At 34.9% G+C, this 19,885-nt stretch overlaps 2 protein-coding genes across 6 annotated transcripts in view; both read left to right on the forward strand.

Annotated features, from left to right (window-relative positions):
* Positions 1–6,008, forward strand: part of LOC105172487 (probable leucine-rich repeat receptor-like protein kinase At5g49770) — a 7,996-nt gene extending 1,988 nt beyond the window's left edge. For 2 of the 4 annotated variants that reach the window (XM_011093935.2, XM_020697099.1), the window contains 16 exons: positions 469–540; positions 626–697; positions 993–1,154; positions 1,252–1,326; positions 1,430–1,501; positions 1,596–1,667; positions 1,783–1,851; positions 2,013–2,087; positions 2,193–2,264; positions 2,385–2,519; positions 2,633–3,105; positions 3,195–3,353; positions 3,432–3,568; positions 4,201–4,420; positions 4,567–4,802; positions 4,964–6,008. In XM_011093935.2, coding sequence (XP_011092237.1) covers positions 469–540; positions 626–697; positions 993–1,154; positions 1,252–1,326; positions 1,430–1,501; positions 1,596–1,667; positions 1,783–1,851; positions 2,013–2,087; positions 2,193–2,264; positions 2,385–2,519; positions 2,633–3,105; positions 3,195–3,353; positions 3,432–3,568; positions 4,201–4,420; positions 4,567–4,802; positions 4,964–5,416 — 2,554 coding nt within the window. In that variant the 3' untranslated portion in view covers positions 5,417–6,008. The remainder of the gene's footprint in view (positions 1–468; positions 541–625; positions 698–992; positions 1,155–1,251; positions 1,327–1,429; positions 1,502–1,595; positions 1,668–1,782; positions 1,852–2,012; positions 2,088–2,192; positions 2,265–2,384; positions 2,520–2,632; positions 3,106–3,194; positions 3,354–3,431; positions 3,569–4,200; positions 4,421–4,566; positions 4,803–4,963) is intronic. The other 2 variants (XM_020697100.1, XM_020697101.1) reach the window with 2 other exon arrangements.
* On the forward strand, positions 10,686–19,835 carry LOC105172488 (probable leucine-rich repeat receptor-like protein kinase At5g49770). Of its 2 annotated transcripts, none has more exons than XM_011093936.2 (19): positions 10,686–10,832; positions 12,663–12,783; positions 12,869–12,940; positions 13,596–13,670; positions 13,755–13,826; positions 14,119–14,280; positions 14,378–14,452; positions 14,937–15,008; positions 15,105–15,176; positions 15,283–15,351; positions 15,518–15,592; positions 15,703–15,774; positions 15,889–16,023; positions 16,151–16,629; positions 16,737–16,895; positions 16,973–17,109; positions 17,880–18,099; positions 18,410–18,645; positions 19,213–19,835. In XM_011093936.2, exons 1-19 carry the CDS (start codon positions 10,715–10,717, stop codon positions 19,684–19,686), a joined length of 2,895 nt encoding a protein of 964 aa, XP_011092238.1. In that variant the 5' UTR covers positions 10,686–10,714; the 3' UTR covers positions 19,687–19,835. The 2 variants fall into 2 exon arrangements, with proteins under 2 accessions (XP_011092238.1, XP_011092239.1); XM_011093937.2 differs by lacking the exon at positions 10,686–10,832 and adding an exon at positions 11,211–11,730.

Below are 19,885 nucleotides of genomic sequence, written 5' to 3' on the forward strand. Positions count from 1 at the left end.
TAAGAGCTTTGATGCTCTGTTGACAAGGCATATTTTATAAGTCGTGATTTACTACTTGTAACATAAAGGTGTTTACTTGAGAAATGGGTATCTATTTCTAACATTGAACATGAGTTTCTAGCATCTTGCTTTTGGTCTGAAAAACGTTGTCTAATGGGTTGGAGGGTCACATTATGTAATTGATTTGTGGTGAAATTTATGTTAAAACAAGAAAAACCTTTACATATAGATATTGAGAAATCATCTTGTTTTATGCTGAACTGTGTATTTCTTAGTTAATATTGATACTTCAGATTTTTTATAGTGCTTCAATGTGGAGTTTTACTTTTATGTACATCTATTTTCCAGGGAGATGCATCCCTATCACTAAGTTTTAATGTTCCTATATTACATGTTACTTCTCAATATCCCCATGGATGTCGGCGTCTGACATTATCTACCTTTTCTGACTATTGGCTTCGTTTATAGTGATCTATCATATAACAATTTGAACGGAGCGCTTCCTACATCGATTGGAAATTTGAAGAAGTTGACGACCTTGTAAGGAAATTTTATGATTTTATATTCACTGGCTTATGTAAATACTTGTGTCATTTTAAGAGAACCGCGATTACATTCATTGCAGAATCCTTGTTGGTTGCGGGTTGTCTGGTCGAATACCAGACTCAATAGGATCTTTACCAGAGTTGCAATTGCTGTAAGCATTTCACGTTCTTCGATATTCCTGTACTGTAGGTTTGGTTGAGATGATAAATTTAAGGTTCAACATATCTTACTACATTCTTTTCAAGAGTTTAATTTGTAATCCAATATACAGGCTAGATACTTGCAAGCTAGTCAATCATATGCACAGACTTGTAGGATGTTTCTGAATGCTAAAGATTTCAATTTTACTCTTATGAAAATAATATATTTTGAACATCATTCACGTGCAATGTTCTTCTTGATGGATTATTGATACTAATGCTTTCCTTTTTTCCCTATCTCTAAAGGTCTCTTAATTCGAACAACTTTGTTGGTCCGATACCGCCTTCCATTGGCAATTTATCAAAACTGTATCTGCTGGATTTGACTGATAATAAGCTCAGCGGAACTATCCCTGTCTCCAAGGGAAGCACACCTGGTCTTGATATGCTTGTCAGCGCCGGGCACTTGTATGTCTATTCACTTTTTACATTTTCGTCAGCTTGCTTTTATGATTTTGGTAGGCTTAACGCTACTATAAACTCTGAACATGTCGATATTCTGCAGCCATCTTGGAAAGAACCAGCTGTCTGGTGAAATACCGCCTCAGCTGTTTAGCTCAAAATTGACCCTTATACATTTGTAAGTACATCTCAGAAAATCAGGATTTATTTAAACATTGGTCCTGATTCAAACACATACAATGTGAAAACTTCCTTTGTGCGAATAATCTTCTTTTGTGCAGGCTTCTCGAAAACAATAGGCTAACTGGAAGCATCCCTTCCTCACTGGGGCTTGTGCAGACTCTGGAAGTTGTGTAAGTAACGGATTTCCTATTTACTGCTCCAGAAATTTCTTGAAGTGTAGTTTCCTGAGGCAAGTTTGAACTAGATACATTTGGGTTACAACAGACGGCTCGATAGGAACTCTTTGAGTGGATCTGTTCCGGAAAATCTCAGCAACCTCTTACGCGTCCAGGAACTGTAAGTATACACAGAAGTGACACTTCAATGAGCTTATTTCTTTTCCTTTCTGTGATTATTATATCAGTGTTTCAAAGTTTGTACGACTGAAAGCAGCCATCTGATTAAATCTCAGTTTCTTGGCAAACAATTATTTGACTGGACCATTGCCCAACCTAACTGGCATGACATCGCTCACTCATCTGTAAGTCACCTGCTATTTACAGAATTTAGATAGTCTTCATTTTAATAAAATGAGTGTGCTTAAATCTTCTTACATAGAGGGAATAACTGTTGAATTTAAATATTAACATACTCTTCCTCAGATAGTGATTAACTTTATGATTTTGGGCTATAATTTTGCAGGGACATGAGCAATAATTCATTTGATGCAACGGATTTTCCCCCATGGTTTTCATCTTTGCAGTCTTTGGCTGCACTGTATGTTTCTCTATATTGTGTTTGTTGTTTCTTGTCCTTATACCAGCTTTATGTGCCTGAAGGAGAAGTTCCTGCAAACCTGCTATAATAACACTGCAATTTCAGGATAATGGATGATACACACATTCAAGGGCAACTTCCAGTTTCCTTGTTCGACATTCCTTGTTTGCAAACTGTGTAAGAGAGCTTTTTGGTTATGCTAGTATTTCATTTAACAGCATTGCACCCAAAACTCAGACAGACTTAACAGTAACAATCATGAGAAATCTTGTTTTCTTTTTCTTTTTACCTTTTCAGATCATTGAAGAACAATCAACTAAATGGTACATTAAATATTGGCTCTGACCATAGCGACGAACTGGAGCTGATTGATCTACGGAACAATTCCATCGAGGCGATTACTCAAAGAGCTGGTTATAGTATTGAAATTACGTGAGTTCACTCCTATGGATTTTTCTCATTCCACGTCTACATGAGAACCTACTTATTGTTCTACGCCACTCCATTCTTTTTTACTAACCTCATGTGCTTTGATTTGTCTGCAGACTTGTGGGAAACCCAATATGTAATGAAGGAGGAACAGAGAAATACTGCACCATTCCTCAGCAGCAAAATTACTCAACGCCACCAAAAAGCTGCACACCCCTTCCCTGTGATTTGGACAAAACTTCTAGTCCCACCTGCAGATGTGCATATCCTTACTCTGGCACCCTGGTTTTTAGCGCTCCTTCTTTCGCTAGCTTTGGAAACACAAGTGTTTTTGGTTCTCTTCAGCAGAAACTATTGTCTAAATTTAGGTCTGAGAGTCAACCTGTGGATTCAGTTTCTTTGAGTAACCCCACGAGAAAAGAAGATGGCAACCTTGAACTGAATCTGCAAGTTTTTCCATCTGGCCAAGATTATTTCAACCGAACTGGGATATCTGGACTTGCACTTATCCTAAGCAAACAAACTTTTACTACACCAGATGGATTTGGGCCATATTCTTTCAATGCAAACAACTATACATACTTTACAGGTAATATAAGATATGATGTGAATTTGTAAAACATAAAGAAGAAATTTACCATGTGTTGCCCGGACGCCAAATTTCTGGCTTGATTGCAGGGTCACGCAACTCTGGAATTAGCAGTGCACACATTGGAGCATTAGTTGGAGCATTAGTTGGTGGATTAGTCCTCCTTTTGTTGTCACTCGTTATAGGAATTTATGCTTTCCGCCAGAAGAAAAGAGCTGAAATAGCTGGAAAAAAGAGTGATCCTTTTGGTATGGCTGAGATACCTGTTTGCCAGCTTCTATCGATCTTATTCATCTTGACAATCTTGACCATTTTCATATTTGCAGCATCCTGGGACCCAAGTAGAAGTGGTGGTAGAGTTCCTCACGTGAAAGGAGCCATATGTTTCTCATTTGATGAACTCAAGAAATGCACGGATAACTTCTCTGGAATGAATGAAATTGGACATGGTGGCTACGGAAAGGTGGTTTTTTCTTCATTATTTCTAATGGTTATCCCATCTGTCAATTGCCCTCCTATGGGTGCTTTATGCTTGCCACATCTATGAGAAGCCCTTTTAGTGTAACCAGCTTCTTTGAAGTTTAGCAAATTGATGCCCATAAAAACTTGGAAATCAAACATCTTGACAATTTTACAAACAATAAGTTACATTGACATCCCATAAGATTAGGTCTAATTACACAAATACCTCACGTCGTCTACAAAATTACAATCACACCCCCTGAGGAGGTGTTTATGTAATTTACCTTAGAGAGTAGACTTGTAATTACAACTACAACCTTACGGGGGTGTATTTGTATTTTTCAAAGGACGGGGGTATCCATGTGATTTACCCTTCTACAAACCTTGAGGGAAGAATAACATCTTTTGCAAATTGAGTCCTGCGGACTTTCTAAGTTTACAAAAGATCATAGTCAAAAGGACAACATCAAGGGGGTCAACACAAATGCATAAATTCGATATTGGTTTTTTGAAGTTTGTAAGTCTACATTTTGCTTCTGGTTTTGCGACTTAAGATTTTAGTGAGTTATGAGTACTGCTATCAGAGAGCATATTGAGCATGAAGTTGATTTCAATGCTCCTTACATTTCTCAGGTATATAGAGGGACTCTTCCCAGTGGACAACTAGTTGCCGTTAAAAGAGCTCAGCATGGATCATCACAGGGTGGTATAGAGTTCGCAACTGAGATTGAGCTTCTCTCAAGAGTTCATCACAAGAACCTCGTGAGTCTACTTGGTTTTTGTTTCGATCAGGGTGAACAAATGTTGGTCTATGAGTATATCATAAACGGCAGTTTGAAGGATGGTCTTACAGGTACATATATCCTCCTCCTCCGCTTTTCTGATGTAATGACCGTAATCGTGCTAGATATCTTTCAGGGATTTCGATATTACACAGCATGAAAATCTCTGCTCTAGCACCTTTTGGGGGATTGTGATAATCTGCGTTTTATTTTGCAGGGAGGACGGGGATCAGGTTAGATTGGATGAGAAGACTTCGAATAGCTCTTGGAGCAGCCAGAGGGATTCATTATCTGCATGAACTAGCAGATCCCCCCATCATACACAGGGATATCAAAACGAGCAATATTTTGCTGGACGAACGTCTGAATGCAAAAGTAGCGGATTTTGGTCTCTCTAAGCCTATGGGTGAACAAGAAAGAAGTCATGTTACTACCGAAGTCAAAGGCACAGCGGTGAGTAAATTCTGAATTGATCTCTAAAACACAAAACGCTCTGTAAGTTTACAAGTTCAGCAGAAAACGAATGTCCTCAAACGTCGAAGATCCATGACTTGATTACAGTATTTTTAGATTTTTTTACATTTCACCCTTCTTATTCTTTCTCCCCAAACCAGGGATACTTCGATCCTGAATATTACATGACGCAGCAGTTGACTCAAAAGAGCGACGTATATAGCTTTGGAGTAGTACTATTGGAGCTTTTAACTGCACGAAGACCGATAGAGAAGGGGAAATATATTGTTAATGAAGTGAAACAAGCAATGGATAAGACCAAGGATATGTATAACCTTGAGGGGATTCTCGACCCTATAGTTGCTTCCAATACCGTTCCAGGGAGCGTCGAGAAGGTCACTGATCTGGCTCTCAAGTGCATCCAAGAACCGGGCTTTAACAGGCCAACAATGGGTGAAGTGCTTAAAGAGATAGAGAATATCATGGAATTGGCTGGTCTGAATCCTAATGCTGAATCCACAGCGTCATCGCAAAGCTTTGACGCAAGGAAAGCCAGCAGCCATCCTTACACTAGTGAAAGTCTCTCTAGCCACAGTGGAGCTTCTCCTCCTTGAAAGGTAAGAATTCAACTAGAGTCACACTATGCTGGAAACCGACCAACGTATATATAGATTTCGTTTCAAGATTTGCAGCCTGCATGTCGTGCGTTTACACGTTAGACAAGCAGCACGGTAGTTCCTAAAACGTGTTTCGCCTCCTGCTCTATGGCGTTGATCATGGTTAACAACGGAGCTTATGCGATTGTTTCTTGAGTGAATGATTTGATTTTCTTCTGTAAGATATCAGGTTGATCAAGTGTGTCTGCGCTTGAGAAGATCAGCAGCACATTCGCGTTGGCAATCGCCTTCCTGACAGATTGTGAGCGTGTGCATACATTATGAAAAGTAAGCAACTACAAGACACAAGATGTACGTGATTCCAAGAACTCTCCTAGATTCTCAATCGCTCATGATTGTATTCTAATCGAATATTTTTGTTCGCATTATAACAAAATGTTAGTCATCAACCATTTATATTAGAACACCTGTAAAGTGTCGTAAATTTGGATTTACAGACAATATTGGGACAGACTCCACGTTCCAAGACAGGAGTAAAGGCCAGTCATTCTTGGATCATGCTTAGAAATTATTAATGCATTCATAATTATTTAATAGCAAGCATATGAAAACACAAATGCACATTTTGATGAAATTTAATTGCAAAAATTTGTCCTTTTCGAGAAGTGATTGATTGTAGAAAAAGTGAAATGTGATTTAAATGTAAAAAACGAGAGTGTTTGAAAATGTTTGTTAACTGTTTTAATATCTATATTTATACTAATATAAATAGAAAAAAAAATTTCATACTCACAAACGACAGTTACTGATACTATCGCACTAATTTTTTGTGAAGTAAAAAAATGTCCCTTTATAAACTAATTGACTTATTTTACTTTTCAAAATTTACATTAATTGATAACTTATTGCTTTTTTTCTTTCTTTCTCTTTATTAATATAATGTACTAGTTTATATATTTTATTCTTACTTATGATATATTTTAAAACGTAAAAAATTATTTATTTTATATGCGTAGGAACGCCGTGTCATAAGGACTAGTTAAAAAAAAAAAAAAGAGGCTTTTTTCACTTACAAACATCGTTTATGATACCGCGATGCGACCGGGACGCAAGAACGACATGCCAAAACGACTAGTAAATAAATTTAAAAAGGGATGATAAGGAGGCGTTTGTCCAAAAAATACTATGTATCACTTATTTGTAAATTCACATAATTGTCACTTTACGATGAGAGATACAGTTGTAGGGTGTTTTCATAATCTAAAATTAGTATACGTGACACACTCAAATAATATATAAATAATTAATCTTAAAGTAATTATTATTTTAAGTTGATAAATACAAATTATTAAAAAAATTAAAAAAAAGTTATGAAAAAATATTTAAAAAGTAGACGTGGAAGTTGTGAGAGAGAGAGATTAATAAAATACCCTCACTCAGCTTAAATTAAGCCAAAAGTTCATAAAGGCCTAAAATAATTTTTCACAAACACGCCCTTCATGTGTTTGGTGTGTTCTAGTCAGAAAGTAAAATATTATAGGGATAATTACACTCTTCTCTTTTAAAATTTGGTATAATTACATGTAGATTTTTTGTGGTTTAGAAAATTACATCTAACACCCCTGAGGTTTGCTTCCATTCAACAAATAAGTTCCTCCATCAGACAAAATTCACCGAATTTATTGTGTTAACAAAAAAAATAAAAAAAAAATCTATATTTACCCCCAGTTAACTTGCTATTGACCTATTAGAGGTAAAAAAATAAATCTTCTTATGATCAAATTACCCTCATACGTCTTCACGCGTTAATGCATGTGAAGAGGTATATTTCACTGTTATAAGGGTAGTTTTAGTCCAAAAAATTATTTGACCTACAATAAATCAGTAATAAGCCAATTGATGATAAATATTAATTTTCATTCAATTTTTTTGTTAATATCAGCAAATTTAAAGAATTTTGACTAATGGATTGACTTATTTATTAGATGGAAGCAAACTTTAGGGGTGCTAGATGTAATTTTTCAAACCACAGAAAGTTTACGTGTAATTATACCAAATTTCAAGATGGGAGAGTGTAACTAATAAGTATCCAAAAAGAAGGAAATATCTTGTCTTTTTTACAAGTATAATAAATTAAAGTTATACTCCTTACCTTAGGTCTATTTACACAAACTATCATTGTCTTTTGTATAATTTATGTAAATAGACCATAAGTTAAGGAGTGAAAATATAATTATCCCTAATTATTTATAATAATAATAATTATTATACTTGTAAAAAAGACAAGATATTTTTCTTTCTTTTGGATAATTATTAATTACACTCCCCCATCTTGAAGTTTGGTGTAATTACACGTAAACTCCATGTGATTTGAAAAATTACATTTAGTATCCATAAGATTTGCTTTCGTCTAATAAATAGGTCCCCCGTTCGTTAAAATTCACTGAATTTATTGATATAAACAATAAAAAATTGGATAAAATTAAAATTTATCAATCGATTGATTTATTATTAAATTATTGCAGGTTAAGCAAATTTTTTCTAACTAAACTATTCTTGTAACGATAAAAATATACCTCTCCACATGCATTAACGTGTGAAGATGTAGAATGTAATTTGATCGTAAAAATATTTATTTGGCCCGCAATAAATCAGTAATAAATCAATCGGGAGTAAATATGGATGGTAAATTTTGACTAATGGGAGGACTTATTTGTTAGACGAAAGCAAATCTCAAGGGTACTTAGATATGATTTTTCAAATCACAGAGGGTTTACATGTAATTACACCAACATCATGGAAGAGAAAGTGTAATTATCCTTTTTTTGGTGAAGACAAAATTGCGGGAGAATATGTCTAACAAATGTCTCAATCATAACTGTCTTACTTTAGTGGTTAAAATTGAGGTCTTACAAATAAATTTGAGTCCCACCAGTTGTATGAATATTTATCTCATTTAATGTAAATTTATTATAATATAAATCTATTGTAACGAGCATCTATTTCATTTAATTTAAATTTATTTTAATATAAATCTATTGATCAAATCGATATATTTATGCAATCACAATTACCGAAAAAAAATAAATGTCACAATCATCCCTGCCCCTACGCCACTACTTGCCTTGGCTGTGTGGGATCCAACCTCTAAATTTTGTACCTACTCTTATTTTATTTTATTATAATTAATTGGAAATATTCAAAATTATTTGGTATTTTAATATGTTGATACTTTTTTCCTTTAATTAATATTTCAAAAGAAAGTAAAATGAAAAATTGAAAAGTCTTTAATAAAATTATTTTTTGAGAAAATATGCAAAGTTTAGCAATATATATTTGTCAAAATTTACAAAAAAAAAAAGAGAATAAAATTAAATCAATGTGGACGTCATTTTAGAAGTAAATATAAATTCATCTGCACGGTTAAAATTTACAGATTTATTGATATTAATAAAACAAAATTGAGTAAAAGTTCATATTTATCCCAATTGACTTACTAGTCAAATAAATCTTTTATAATCAAACTACCCTTATGCATGTATTCACACGTGCTAATGCATGTGAGGATGTACATCTTTACCCTTATAAGGATAGTTTGTGTGTCAAAAATTTAAGTTTTCACAATCAGATTTTATTATCTCAATTAAATCCAAACAAGTATCATTGAAAATAAATAAAAATATTTATGTCCTATAATATTAATTGGAGCAAAATTACTACTTTAAATCTATTTTTTCTATATATTTAAATTGAATAAAATAAAAACTAATTTTTTTTATTCTTTCACTGTAAAAGAATGGGTAAATTACGTTCTTAGTCCTTACATATAGCACTTATTTGCTTTTGGGTTTTAATATTCATGGGCCACAATTTTGATCCCTAATGTTTACAAATTCTTACCAATTTAGTTCGACCATCAAATTTTGGAGCAAATCTATAAGTTTTTGTAAATATTAGGCACCCAAATTGTGGCACGTGAACATCAAAGACCAAAAGTAAATAAGTGAATATGGGGACCAAAAATATAATAAGTGAATATAATATGACGTGTCTAAATGGGCACATGGAGCCAATTGGAATGGTCCTATTCCCCTCTCCCCCTCCCCCCATTTTCCCGATTAATATTTTTGTGATAAGGGATCTAAATCCCTTGAACTCTTGAGCTCTTGATTAATGAAAATCACTAGAGAAAAAAAAAAAAAAGACCATGTGGATGGTTATATAGAAATTTTCAATTTCTAGATATATTCATTTAATAATCAAAGGTTCTTGAATAATTAATTTAACTCCCCTTCCCCCCCCCCATTTTGCCGATTGTTGTTATTTGTGATAAGGGACCTAAATTCCTTAAACTCTTGTACAGTCAGTAGATCAACAAAAAAAAAAAAAGAGTATAATTTTCAGTTTTAACAATCTATTGAATAATTATTTAACTAATTCTAGACGCAAATTTGACCTATTGATCATACAATTTATTAATTCTATTGATATAAAATAAAGAAAAAAAATTCTACTTAAATATATCTGAGGCTCCATGACTAAAAGATCATGTATTTCAGTTCCACCATTATTAATATAATTTAATAATAGTTTGTGGTCTATTGTAATTGATCAATTACACATATTAAATTTTATAATTCATGTATATTGATTGTTAATGATTGAAATTCATTTTAATTATAATTGAAGGACTAAAAAAAACATTTGTTTTTTTAACAAATATTAAGTACTTTTTTCTCTTTTCTGAAAGAACATATATTTCATTTTATATCCCAATTCTTTTTTTTTAAATAAAAGCCGTAGAAGTATTATTTTTTAAATAAATAGATTACAATCATTAATATTAAATATTTATATTTAATAATAACTGACAATTATAATAATCATATACGAATCATCAATATAATATAACTATATATGACCAATAGCTATTAAAGTAGAATGATACCTCATATTAAAATAGAATAATATTCCACACGTTGATGTAATTTGAATCCATAACCTTAAAGCTATGGGACCTTAACTTCAAACTGCGGCTCACTGTCATTGTCTATATCCCAATCTAAGGTACAAAGAAAAATGCAAAAAAAAAAAAAAATGAAAATTATTAAACTTTGCAAAGGAACAAAATATATTACTCACTTTACTATTATCGAAATAAACAATCAAACAAGTTTTATGATCTATCAAATATGTAAAGTTGATTGACGTAACACATTAATATTACTATACTAATTTTAGTTTAGATGTGTCACACACACCACACACAGTGAGGGGGATCAAAGATATGGCTGAATGTGTGTCATGGGCATGGGAACAGGACAGATTCTAACATCAGCAGCAGCCCAACACCATAAATGGGGGCAGAGAAGAAGCATCAGCTGGAAAATTCAAGAACCCTTTTGGGTTTTAGGTGAATATTTATCTGCATATGAAATCAAGAAACACGCACAAACACACATACACAGAGAGTAATATGACACACTGTTCCTCTTGACTGTAATTGTACCATGTGCATTCTGATTCAAACCAAAAGGTTTTTGGGTGATTTAAGTTTGTAATGCGCCTATGGGTCAACTTGACTTGAATGCACTTCTGAAAATGACCACAAAAGTCGATTTCTTGAAAAAATATCTTATCTCGGAATTAAAGGGCTTCAACTAATCATCAACAAGTTGGTAATAGTTGTGTGTCATATTTGAACGAGTAATGAATGCAGAGCCCACTTTGTTTTTCTTGATGGTTGAAATTTTCTTACAAGACTGTCAAAATTTGGCTGACCCCTTAGTTGAGCAAGTGAAGAAAGTAAGTTTAAGACTTATGTGCACATGATGATGAAGGAAAAATTACAGGGGCCCCTGTTTTTGTCGAATTCTTGACACGGTTTATATAATGAAAACTTTGTATCCAAGGGCTGTCAAATTCAATCTAGTATTATGGTGTGAGCAAATAGGATATGTATCGATAGGCATTTTCTAATATCTTTGGCAAATCAAATAGGGATAGGTAAGAAATTGGAGGATGAGTTGGCAGCGGAGAGGGACTATTGCTTTAGTCTCTCTGCATAGTTGGCAGCGAGTCAATGTTGTGAGCTATGTGTGTAGTCTTGGAGGTTTCTTCTCCTGCAGCTATTTGCAGCTTCTAGGAGCTTTAGAGTTTAGATTGGTTCTAGATTTTGGTGAGATTCTTAAGATTTGAGGATCTATAAGGTTGTTTGTCTTGAGGAATGATGTGTTGGAGGATTCATCTATGTCTGCTGGTTGCTTTAGTCCAAGTTTTTGGTATAGCCGCATGGACATATACAGATGATTGTAAGTTTGATTATTCCTGCACCAAGATTGTCTTTCAAGCTTAATAATTCTAAGTTTCAATGAGAAGTGGATGCACTGTATTTGATGCCCTTAAGAAGTCTGTAGTTTATCCTTCTCTTTTTTCTTCTTCTCAATTTCTTGTACTTTTACTCTTTTAAAACACCTTGGGGAAAGTGAACAGGGAACATAACTGAAAAGAACAGAATCTTCCGCTTCTGTTAGTATTTTGCAAGAAGAAAATTACTCGACTCCAATATAACAATTAGGCAAATAGTTAGAAAATTAGCACTTAAGTCTTCCTAAACTATCAGAAAATACAGTCTGTTTTTCCTTCATTTTGATCACTTTCTTTAATATTTTTGTAAAATCTTCTGTTGCAAAGATAACAGGTGGTTGTACACTGGAATGATTAATTAGCTTGTGCACGTAAATTGGGTTATATGTCAACTCATGACCTTAATATTGCTGGTATAGTTTCTCATTACTGTATCAAGCAATTTCTCTGACCCTTAATTTCTGAAAGAATTTGATCTTCTTTTTTGTATATTTGTAAACAATATCTAAGTATGTGCATCATCCTCTTATTTCAATTATTTTTCCAGATCTAGTCTACAGTAAATCACATGAAAAGACATTTTTAGGGGGCTTCCTAAACATGCAACTTAACTCATCTATTGTCCATTATGGACTTCCTTACGAACTGCATAATCAGTTCCGTATGTTCAATTACTCTCCAAGGATGTAATGCTTTAAGCGTCTTGGCAAAACAGTCCTTTTGACTATTCTATTGTTTCTTTTTGGCTCTGAAGTGGGAATGTTTTCCTATGCTATGTCCTAATGATAAATTTCATCAGTCTTTTGTCTCTTCCTATATATTTTTCCCTCATTTGCACCATAAAGTAAACTGGAGAAGTTATTCATCTGTGATGCAGTTGTTGCTCTGAAGTCTTTGAAAGACGAATGGGAAAATGTACCACCCAATTGGGACGGAGATGATCCTTGTGGACATAATTGGGATGGAATTAGCTGCAGCGATACTCGTGTTATTTCCATGTAAATAATTACTATTATTGACTGTATAAATGAATATGGTTATTGTATGTAATTCTGTGTCTGACCTAATAATATCTAAATTCAGCACATTGGCCAGTATCAATCTAAGTGGTCATCTATCATCAGACATCAAGGGATTGTCAGCATTGGAGACTCTGTAAGCTTCTACTCTATTTTCTTTCCCCTTGTCTACAAAGCTGAATTTGTTTACTTACGTCAAGTTTTTGAGGGGTTCATTCAAATTTTGTCAAACAATTGCTCAGCAGAAACTAAAATCTTTGACACTCCAATGCAAGATGTTATGTTAATATCATCAGTTAACTATGCAATATAAGGTGCTTACTCCTCATTGATCAACTTCTTAGGCATTTTGTTTGTAACACTGAAACTGAATATCTAAGATTTCTTTCTGTTGATGGTTAGTGCACAGTGCAAAGATTATGTGTTTGCTTTGTAACAAAAGAATCTTTTATCCTTTTAATAATACAAGAAACTTTGTCTATCAATGCCTATGACGCATTCTGCCAATTCTCTGAACTGTGTATTTCATTTTATTTCTATTCTTGAGACTTTGTTAGTGCTTGAGTACAGATTTATTATGCATGAATGAAGAAAACATGTCGTAATGGCAATCCTGTTAATTTGATCTGGTTTGTGATTGCAATCCCATTGTATGCATATCTATTTCAGAGAGAGAAGTGGCTCTACCAACTCAAGTGCAATGTTTCTATGTTACATATTACTTCTTAATATGTCAATGTATTGGTTTGAGTGTCTTTCTGACTTTTCTCATCATTGCCTTCTTTGTATAGGGATCTATCATATAACAAAGGGATGACCGGTCCACTTCCTTCATCAATTGGAAATTTGCAGGAATTGTCGAGCTTGTAAGGAATTTTTAAGACATTATAGTCACCAGCTTATATAAATATATCTAGCATTCTAAAGGAGAGCAATTACATGCATTGCAGAATTCTAGTTGGTTGCGGATTTTCTGGTCCAATACCATCCTCAATAGGATCTCTACAACAGTTGGTTTACCTGTAAGTGTTTCATGTTCTTTTTCAACAGCATAGGTTCATCAGACTGAAATAAACAGACCACATTAACTGTTATTAACTCAATATTTCGATAATGTTTTAGGAGTAGCAAAAGAAAAGAAACAAAGAAAGAAAAGACAATTAATATTGTAAGGAATCTAACTAGAGATAGCATAGGTAGTTGATTCCTTCTAGGTTTTTGCTGTTATGACAATAATATGTATTGAACTTTGTTCCAGTAAAGTTTTCTTCTTCGTGAAGTACATATCTAACGTGTTTTTCTTTATCTGTAAAGGTCACTTAATTCAAACAAGTTTGTTGGTGAGATACCACCTTCCATTGGTAATTTATCAAACCTTTATTGGCTGGATTTGGCTGATAATAAGCTTAGTGGAACCATCCCCGTCTCCAAGGGAAGCACACCTGGTCTTGATATGCTTGTCCACACAAAGCACTTGTATGTCTATTTCCTACATTCATCAGCTTGCATTTATGATTTTTGTATGCTCAATGCTGCTATTAACTTGAATCATGTCTATGTCCATGCCCTGCAGCCATTTTGGAAACAATCAGCTGTCTGGTGAAATACCATCTCAGCTGTTCAGCTCAAAGTTGACTCTTATACATTTGTAAGTACCTCCCAATATGATGTAACAAAACACGATGAATTTGAAAAAAGAAAAAGAAATCATATCTTGAACTTCAAAAAAGCAGGCTAGAATGGCTGTAAGTGACATAATAAAGAAAACGAGTAAGAGGGAATGTCCAGTATATTGGCTTCTGTTTCAGAATATAATGTTATCTTAGCTCCGTCATTAGGATATGACATTAGAAGTATATAAGTCAGCTTCATGTTGCACCCTCTGTTTTGCATTTAACGAGAGGATTATGTTGGAAGAAAGGCTTAGGGAGATGTCGTTTGCTTGTTATACTCGTTTCATGACCAGTCGTACATATCCACGCATCTAACACTCAGCAACATTTTGTAGAATATAAGTTTCGAACAGTCGTCCATGAGAGAAGTTAAAAGCTGGTGCATTTGTATAGAAAAGGGCTGATTCTCATACATGCCACGTAACCATTGGTTTTGTCCTAATATCTTTATTTGAGTAGGCTGCTCGAAAGCAATCAGCTAAGTGGAAACATCCCTTCCTCATTGGGGCTTGTGCAGACTCTGGAAGTTGTGTAAGTAACAATTATCCCATTTGCTGGACCGGAGAATTTCTTGAACTTGTAATTTCCTGAGGCAGGTTTGAAATAAGTGTCTTTTTGTGGAAACAGACGGCTAGATAGGAACTCTTTAAGTGGATCTATTCCGGAAAATCTAAACAACCTTACATCTGTCCAAGAGCTGTAAGTGTACACAGATGGATTAAATGAGCTTTTTGTATTCTTGTCTGTGACTAGTGCAATGAGTTTTATTTTGTACAAGCATAATGCTCATCTGATTAAATTTCAGGTACTTGGCAAGTAATAAGTTGACTGGACCTTTACCCAACCTAACTGGCATGGATTTGCTAAATTATGTGTAAGCCCAGAATTTACTAAATTCAGAAACTGGTACATCTTCATTTTGATACGAGTGTGATCCAATCTTCTAACATGGAGGATAAGATTGTTGAATTTAAATATAAACACCTGTAACCTTCGTCAGAGAGTGGTTAACCTTACAAACTTGGGCCGCAATTTTGCAGGGATTTGAGCAACAATCCATTTGATGTAACGGGTATTCCCCCATGGATTTCATCTTTGCCGTCTTTGACTTCGTTGTATGTTTCTCTGTAGTTGTGTTTGTTGTCCTCGTGCTTTGTATGCATATGTATACCTGAAGAGAAGTTTGATGTAACTCAAACCTGATATGATAATACTGGGATTTCAGGATACTGGAAAATACGCATGTTGAAGGGCAACTTCCAGTTTCTTTGTTTAGTCTTTTTCAGTTGCAAACTGTGTAAGTGAGCTTGTTGGTTATGCAGTATTTCATTAAACAACAGTGCAAGAAACCGAAAAACTTTAGACAATAGTGAGAAGCATGAGAAATCCTGTTTCCTTCTTTTCCTGACAGTGCACTAAAGAACAATCGCATCAATGGTACATTGAACATTGGCTCCAATTATAGCAACCAACTGCAGCTGATTGATTTACAGAACAATTTTGTTGACTCATTTGCTCAGCGAGGTGGTTATGGTCCCCAAATTATGTCAGTATTCCTTCCCTCCTAAAGCTATCTCATGAGAAGCTTCTTATCGTTGAATTTTTACTGTCAAGCTGTTCATTAGCTCACTTTTTCTTTTGACATCTCCTTATGTGAGTTGATTTCCCTGCAGACTCGTGGGAAACCCAATATGTGATGAAGGAGGAACAGAGAGTTACTGTGTTGTGCCTCCGCAGACTAATTCCTCATACTCAACACCACCAGAAAATTGCACACCTCTTCCCTGTGATTCTGATAAAACTGCAAGCTCAACTTGCAAATGTGCATACCCGTACTCAGGAAACCTGTTTTTCCGGTCTCCATCTTTCTCCAACTTTGGAAACTCCACTATTTTTGCATCTCTTGAGGAGAAATTGATGGCTACCTTCATGTCTCATAGTCAACCTGTGGATTCAGTTACCGTGAGTAACCCAACGAAAAACGAAGTTGGCTACCTTGTATTGGATCTACAAGTTTTTCCATCTGGTCAGGATCATTTCAACCGAACTGGGATTTCTCGAATTGGGTTTATCCTAAGCAATCAAACTTTCAAGCCACCACATGTATTTGGACCCTTCTATTTCAATGGCAACAACTATCCATATTTTGCAGGTAATTTGATCTATGATCAAAATTTGTAAAAATGTAACAAAGAATTTTACCATGTCTTGCTGACTACAAATATATGTTCTGATATGATTTTGCATGTCATCCTATAGATGTGACTGGGGGGTCACACAAGTCACCAAGTACCAGCATAATCATTGGATCAGCAGTTGGTGGATCTGTCCTCTTTTTGTTGTTACTTCTTGCAGGAGTTTATGCTCTGCGTCAGAAGAGAAGAGCTGAGACAGCTGTAAAAAAGAATGATCCTTTTGGTATGGCTAGGATAGGATCTTGCTAGCTTCATTCAATCTTATTCATCTTGACAATGTGACTATATTCATATCTGTAGGATCCTGGGACCCAAGTACCAGGAGTGGTGGAGTTCCTCAGTTAAAAGGATCCAGATGTTTCTCATTTGAAGAACTTAAGAAATGCACAAATAACTTCTCCGAAATGAATGGTATTGGAAGCGGTGGCTTCGGAAAGGTGTATTTTTTCTTCCTTTTTTTTTTTTTTTTAATTTCTAAGATGATCTTTTATCTTTTGTCACTGGTATAATGGTTATTCCATCTATCCATTGTCTATGCGTTTCATCATGCTTTATCCTTGACACATCTCTTGGTGAATCCTTTATGCAGCTGATGCTGGTAGTAAGGCAGTGATAGAGCCTTAAATATTTCAGGAAGACCAGCTGTCTTACAGTTTATGAAACCGGATGCCTGTGAGACACTGGCAAAAAAGTAAACGGCCAGTAAATTTTTACAAAATGATGCCTGCATGGCAAGTGTGTCATCTTTGACAAACTTTGAGGTCTTCAAACTTTTTACCTTGCAAAAGATCATACTGAAAATTACCGTTTATTAAAACTCTGAAAATGATACACCTTGATACTGTGGGACCGTCAGTGAGGGAAAATATCCACTGATCAATGCAAATTCAAATATTTGTCTGTTGGAGTTCTGTTATTTTTAAGTTGGATTCTTGTTTTCAGACATGATTTAAGGGAGTTGAGTGTTAGAACATGTTGAGCCTAAAGTTGATTTTTTGCAAATTAAACCCGTTCTAGATTAATTACTCGTCAAACTTCTTATTATCTTTTGGACAGTGTAGCATTCTGAAATCATTTAATCAATAAATGAATTATATCTATGAAAATATTAAATTGTTTTGTGCCTCAGAATTCTGTTAACATCCATCCTAGCAGTCTGCAGTTGATCTTTAGCTACATGATTTTCAATGTTCCTTACATCTTTCAGGTATATAGAGGAACTCTTCCCAATGGACGACTAGTTGCCATTAAAAGAGCTCAGCAAGGATCATCACAGGGTGGTCTAGAGTTCAAAAATGAGATTGAGCTTCTCTCAAGGGTTCATCACAAGAATCTTGTCAGTCTAGTAGGATTTTGTTTTGATCAGGGTGAACAAATGTTGGTCTACGAGTATATGATAAACGGCACTTTAAAGGACAGTCTTACTGGTACTTACATCCTTCTTTTCCACGTTTTTTTTATGTAAAGACTGTGTGCTAGATAGCTTTTAGGCTTTGTGATATTATACAGCATATAAATCTCTGCTCTAGCACCTTTGTGGGGACAAAACTGCCCACAATGCTGAGGCAGGAGTATCTTGCTTGAGTAAGATAGATACTAATGTCTATGAGAAATTCTGAAGTATGTTCTTATTTGCCGGTCCTAATGGAAGAAACATTTGAACTGGATACGAAATGGTTTATCATTAGCATGGCCGTTGCCCCTTAAAGAAGTTACAGTATGCTTTTTCTTTTGCAGGGAGGTCAGGGATCAGGTTAGATTGGATGAGAAGACTTCGAATAGCTCTGGGAGCAGCCAGAGGGGTTCAATATCTGCATGATCTAGCAGATCCTCCCATCATACACAGGGATATCAAATCCAACAATATTTTGCTGGACGAACGCCTGAATGCAAAAGTAGCAGATTTTGGTCTTTCTAAGCTTATGGGTGAAACAGAAAGCGGTCATGTTACTACTCAAGTCAAAGGCACAATGGTCAGTAGATTCTTAATTGATCCCTCGAGCATAAAACATTGTCTTAGTTTTTGATCGGAGACTGATTTGATAGTTCTTGATCCTTGGCTGTAGAAATATAACATGACAAGAACATACAAACATTGTTCTCTGGAGTTGAATCCTATTCTTAATGCAAACACCAAAACAAAAACTGATTAAAATGAGGGTTATAAAGAGAATTGCATCGAAAATCAACCAAAAAATACTATCTTCTATTTCTTTGTTTATGTATCATTCTTGATTACAGCATGAACAATAAAAATCGGTTGTGCTCGGAACATGCAAGCATCTAATAGTTATCTAGAAATGCTGCGTCTGAAGATCTGAGATAAACTTGTGCATGCATGCACTTATTAATACATGAGAAAGTTAGATGAAATGAAATGTCTTCTGCACTTCATTCCAAGTTACTCAAAGGTTCTCCAAAGAGGGCAATGCACTAGCAAGCAGATGTAAAACTAAGATTATTATAGTATTTTCTGAATCTCTGACTATATGATTTTTAAAGCTAAGTAGTGTTTTTTTTTATTTCTTTTTTTTTCTCAGGGATACTTGGATCCTGAATATTACATGACACAGCAATTGACTGAAAAGAGCGACGTGTATAGCTTTGGAATAGTGCTATTGGAACTTTTGACTGCAAAAAGTCCTATAGAAAGAGGCAAATACATTGTTAGGGAAGTGAAGGTAGCAATGGATAAGACCAAGGAAATGTACAACCTTCAGGGAGTTCTCGACCCGATAGTTGCCGCCAATATGGCACCAGGTAGTGTCGAAAAGTTTGCTGATCTGGCTCTGAGGTGCGTTCAAGAATCGGGCTTAAACAGGCCAATGATGAGTGAGGTGGTTAAAGAGATAGAGAACATCATGGAATTGGCTGGTCTGAATCCTAATACTGAATCTGCATCAGCTTCGGAAAGCTATGAAGAAGCAAAGAAAGGTTTTGAACATCCTTATACTAATGAAAGTCTGTTCGCCTACAGTGGGGGTTATACTCCTTCAAAGTTAGAACCAAAGTAGAGTCGCTTTATGCTGGACATAAACGTTTGTGTAAATTTCATTTCAAGATTTGCTGCCTGCATTTTTCTGATTAGAGTGGTGTGTAATGTGTATTGACATATTCGGTGAGCAATGTGGTAATTCAAGAACTTGTTTCTTCTTTCTCTTGATGCCAGTGATCATGGTTGAAAAGAGAGCACGTTTTAAGAATGAGAGGGAA

The sequence above is a fragment of the Sesamum indicum genome, linkage group LG10 (assembly GCF_000512975.1).
Source record: "Sesamum indicum cultivar Zhongzhi No. 13 linkage group LG10, S_indicum_v1.0, whole genome shotgun sequence".
NCBI classification, from domain to species: domain Eukaryota; kingdom Viridiplantae; phylum Streptophyta; class Magnoliopsida; order Lamiales; family Pedaliaceae; genus Sesamum; species Sesamum indicum.

What these genes read in the sequence shown, in the direction of transcription:
- LOC105172488 (XM_011093936.2), top strand. Translation starts at nt 10,715, where the DNA reads ATGTGTGTCATGGGCATGGGAACAGGACAGATTCTAACATCAGCAGCA. An exon ending in GATACTCGTGTTATTTCCAT is followed by an intron (nt 12,784 to 12,868) that starts GTAAATAATTAC and finishes ATCTAAATTCAG; the next exon opens with CACATTGGCCAGTATCAATC. An exon ending in CTTGTCCACACAAAGCACTT is followed by an intron (nt 14,281 to 14,377) that starts GTATGTCTATTT and finishes CATGCCCTGCAG; the next exon opens with CCATTTTGGAAACAATCAGC.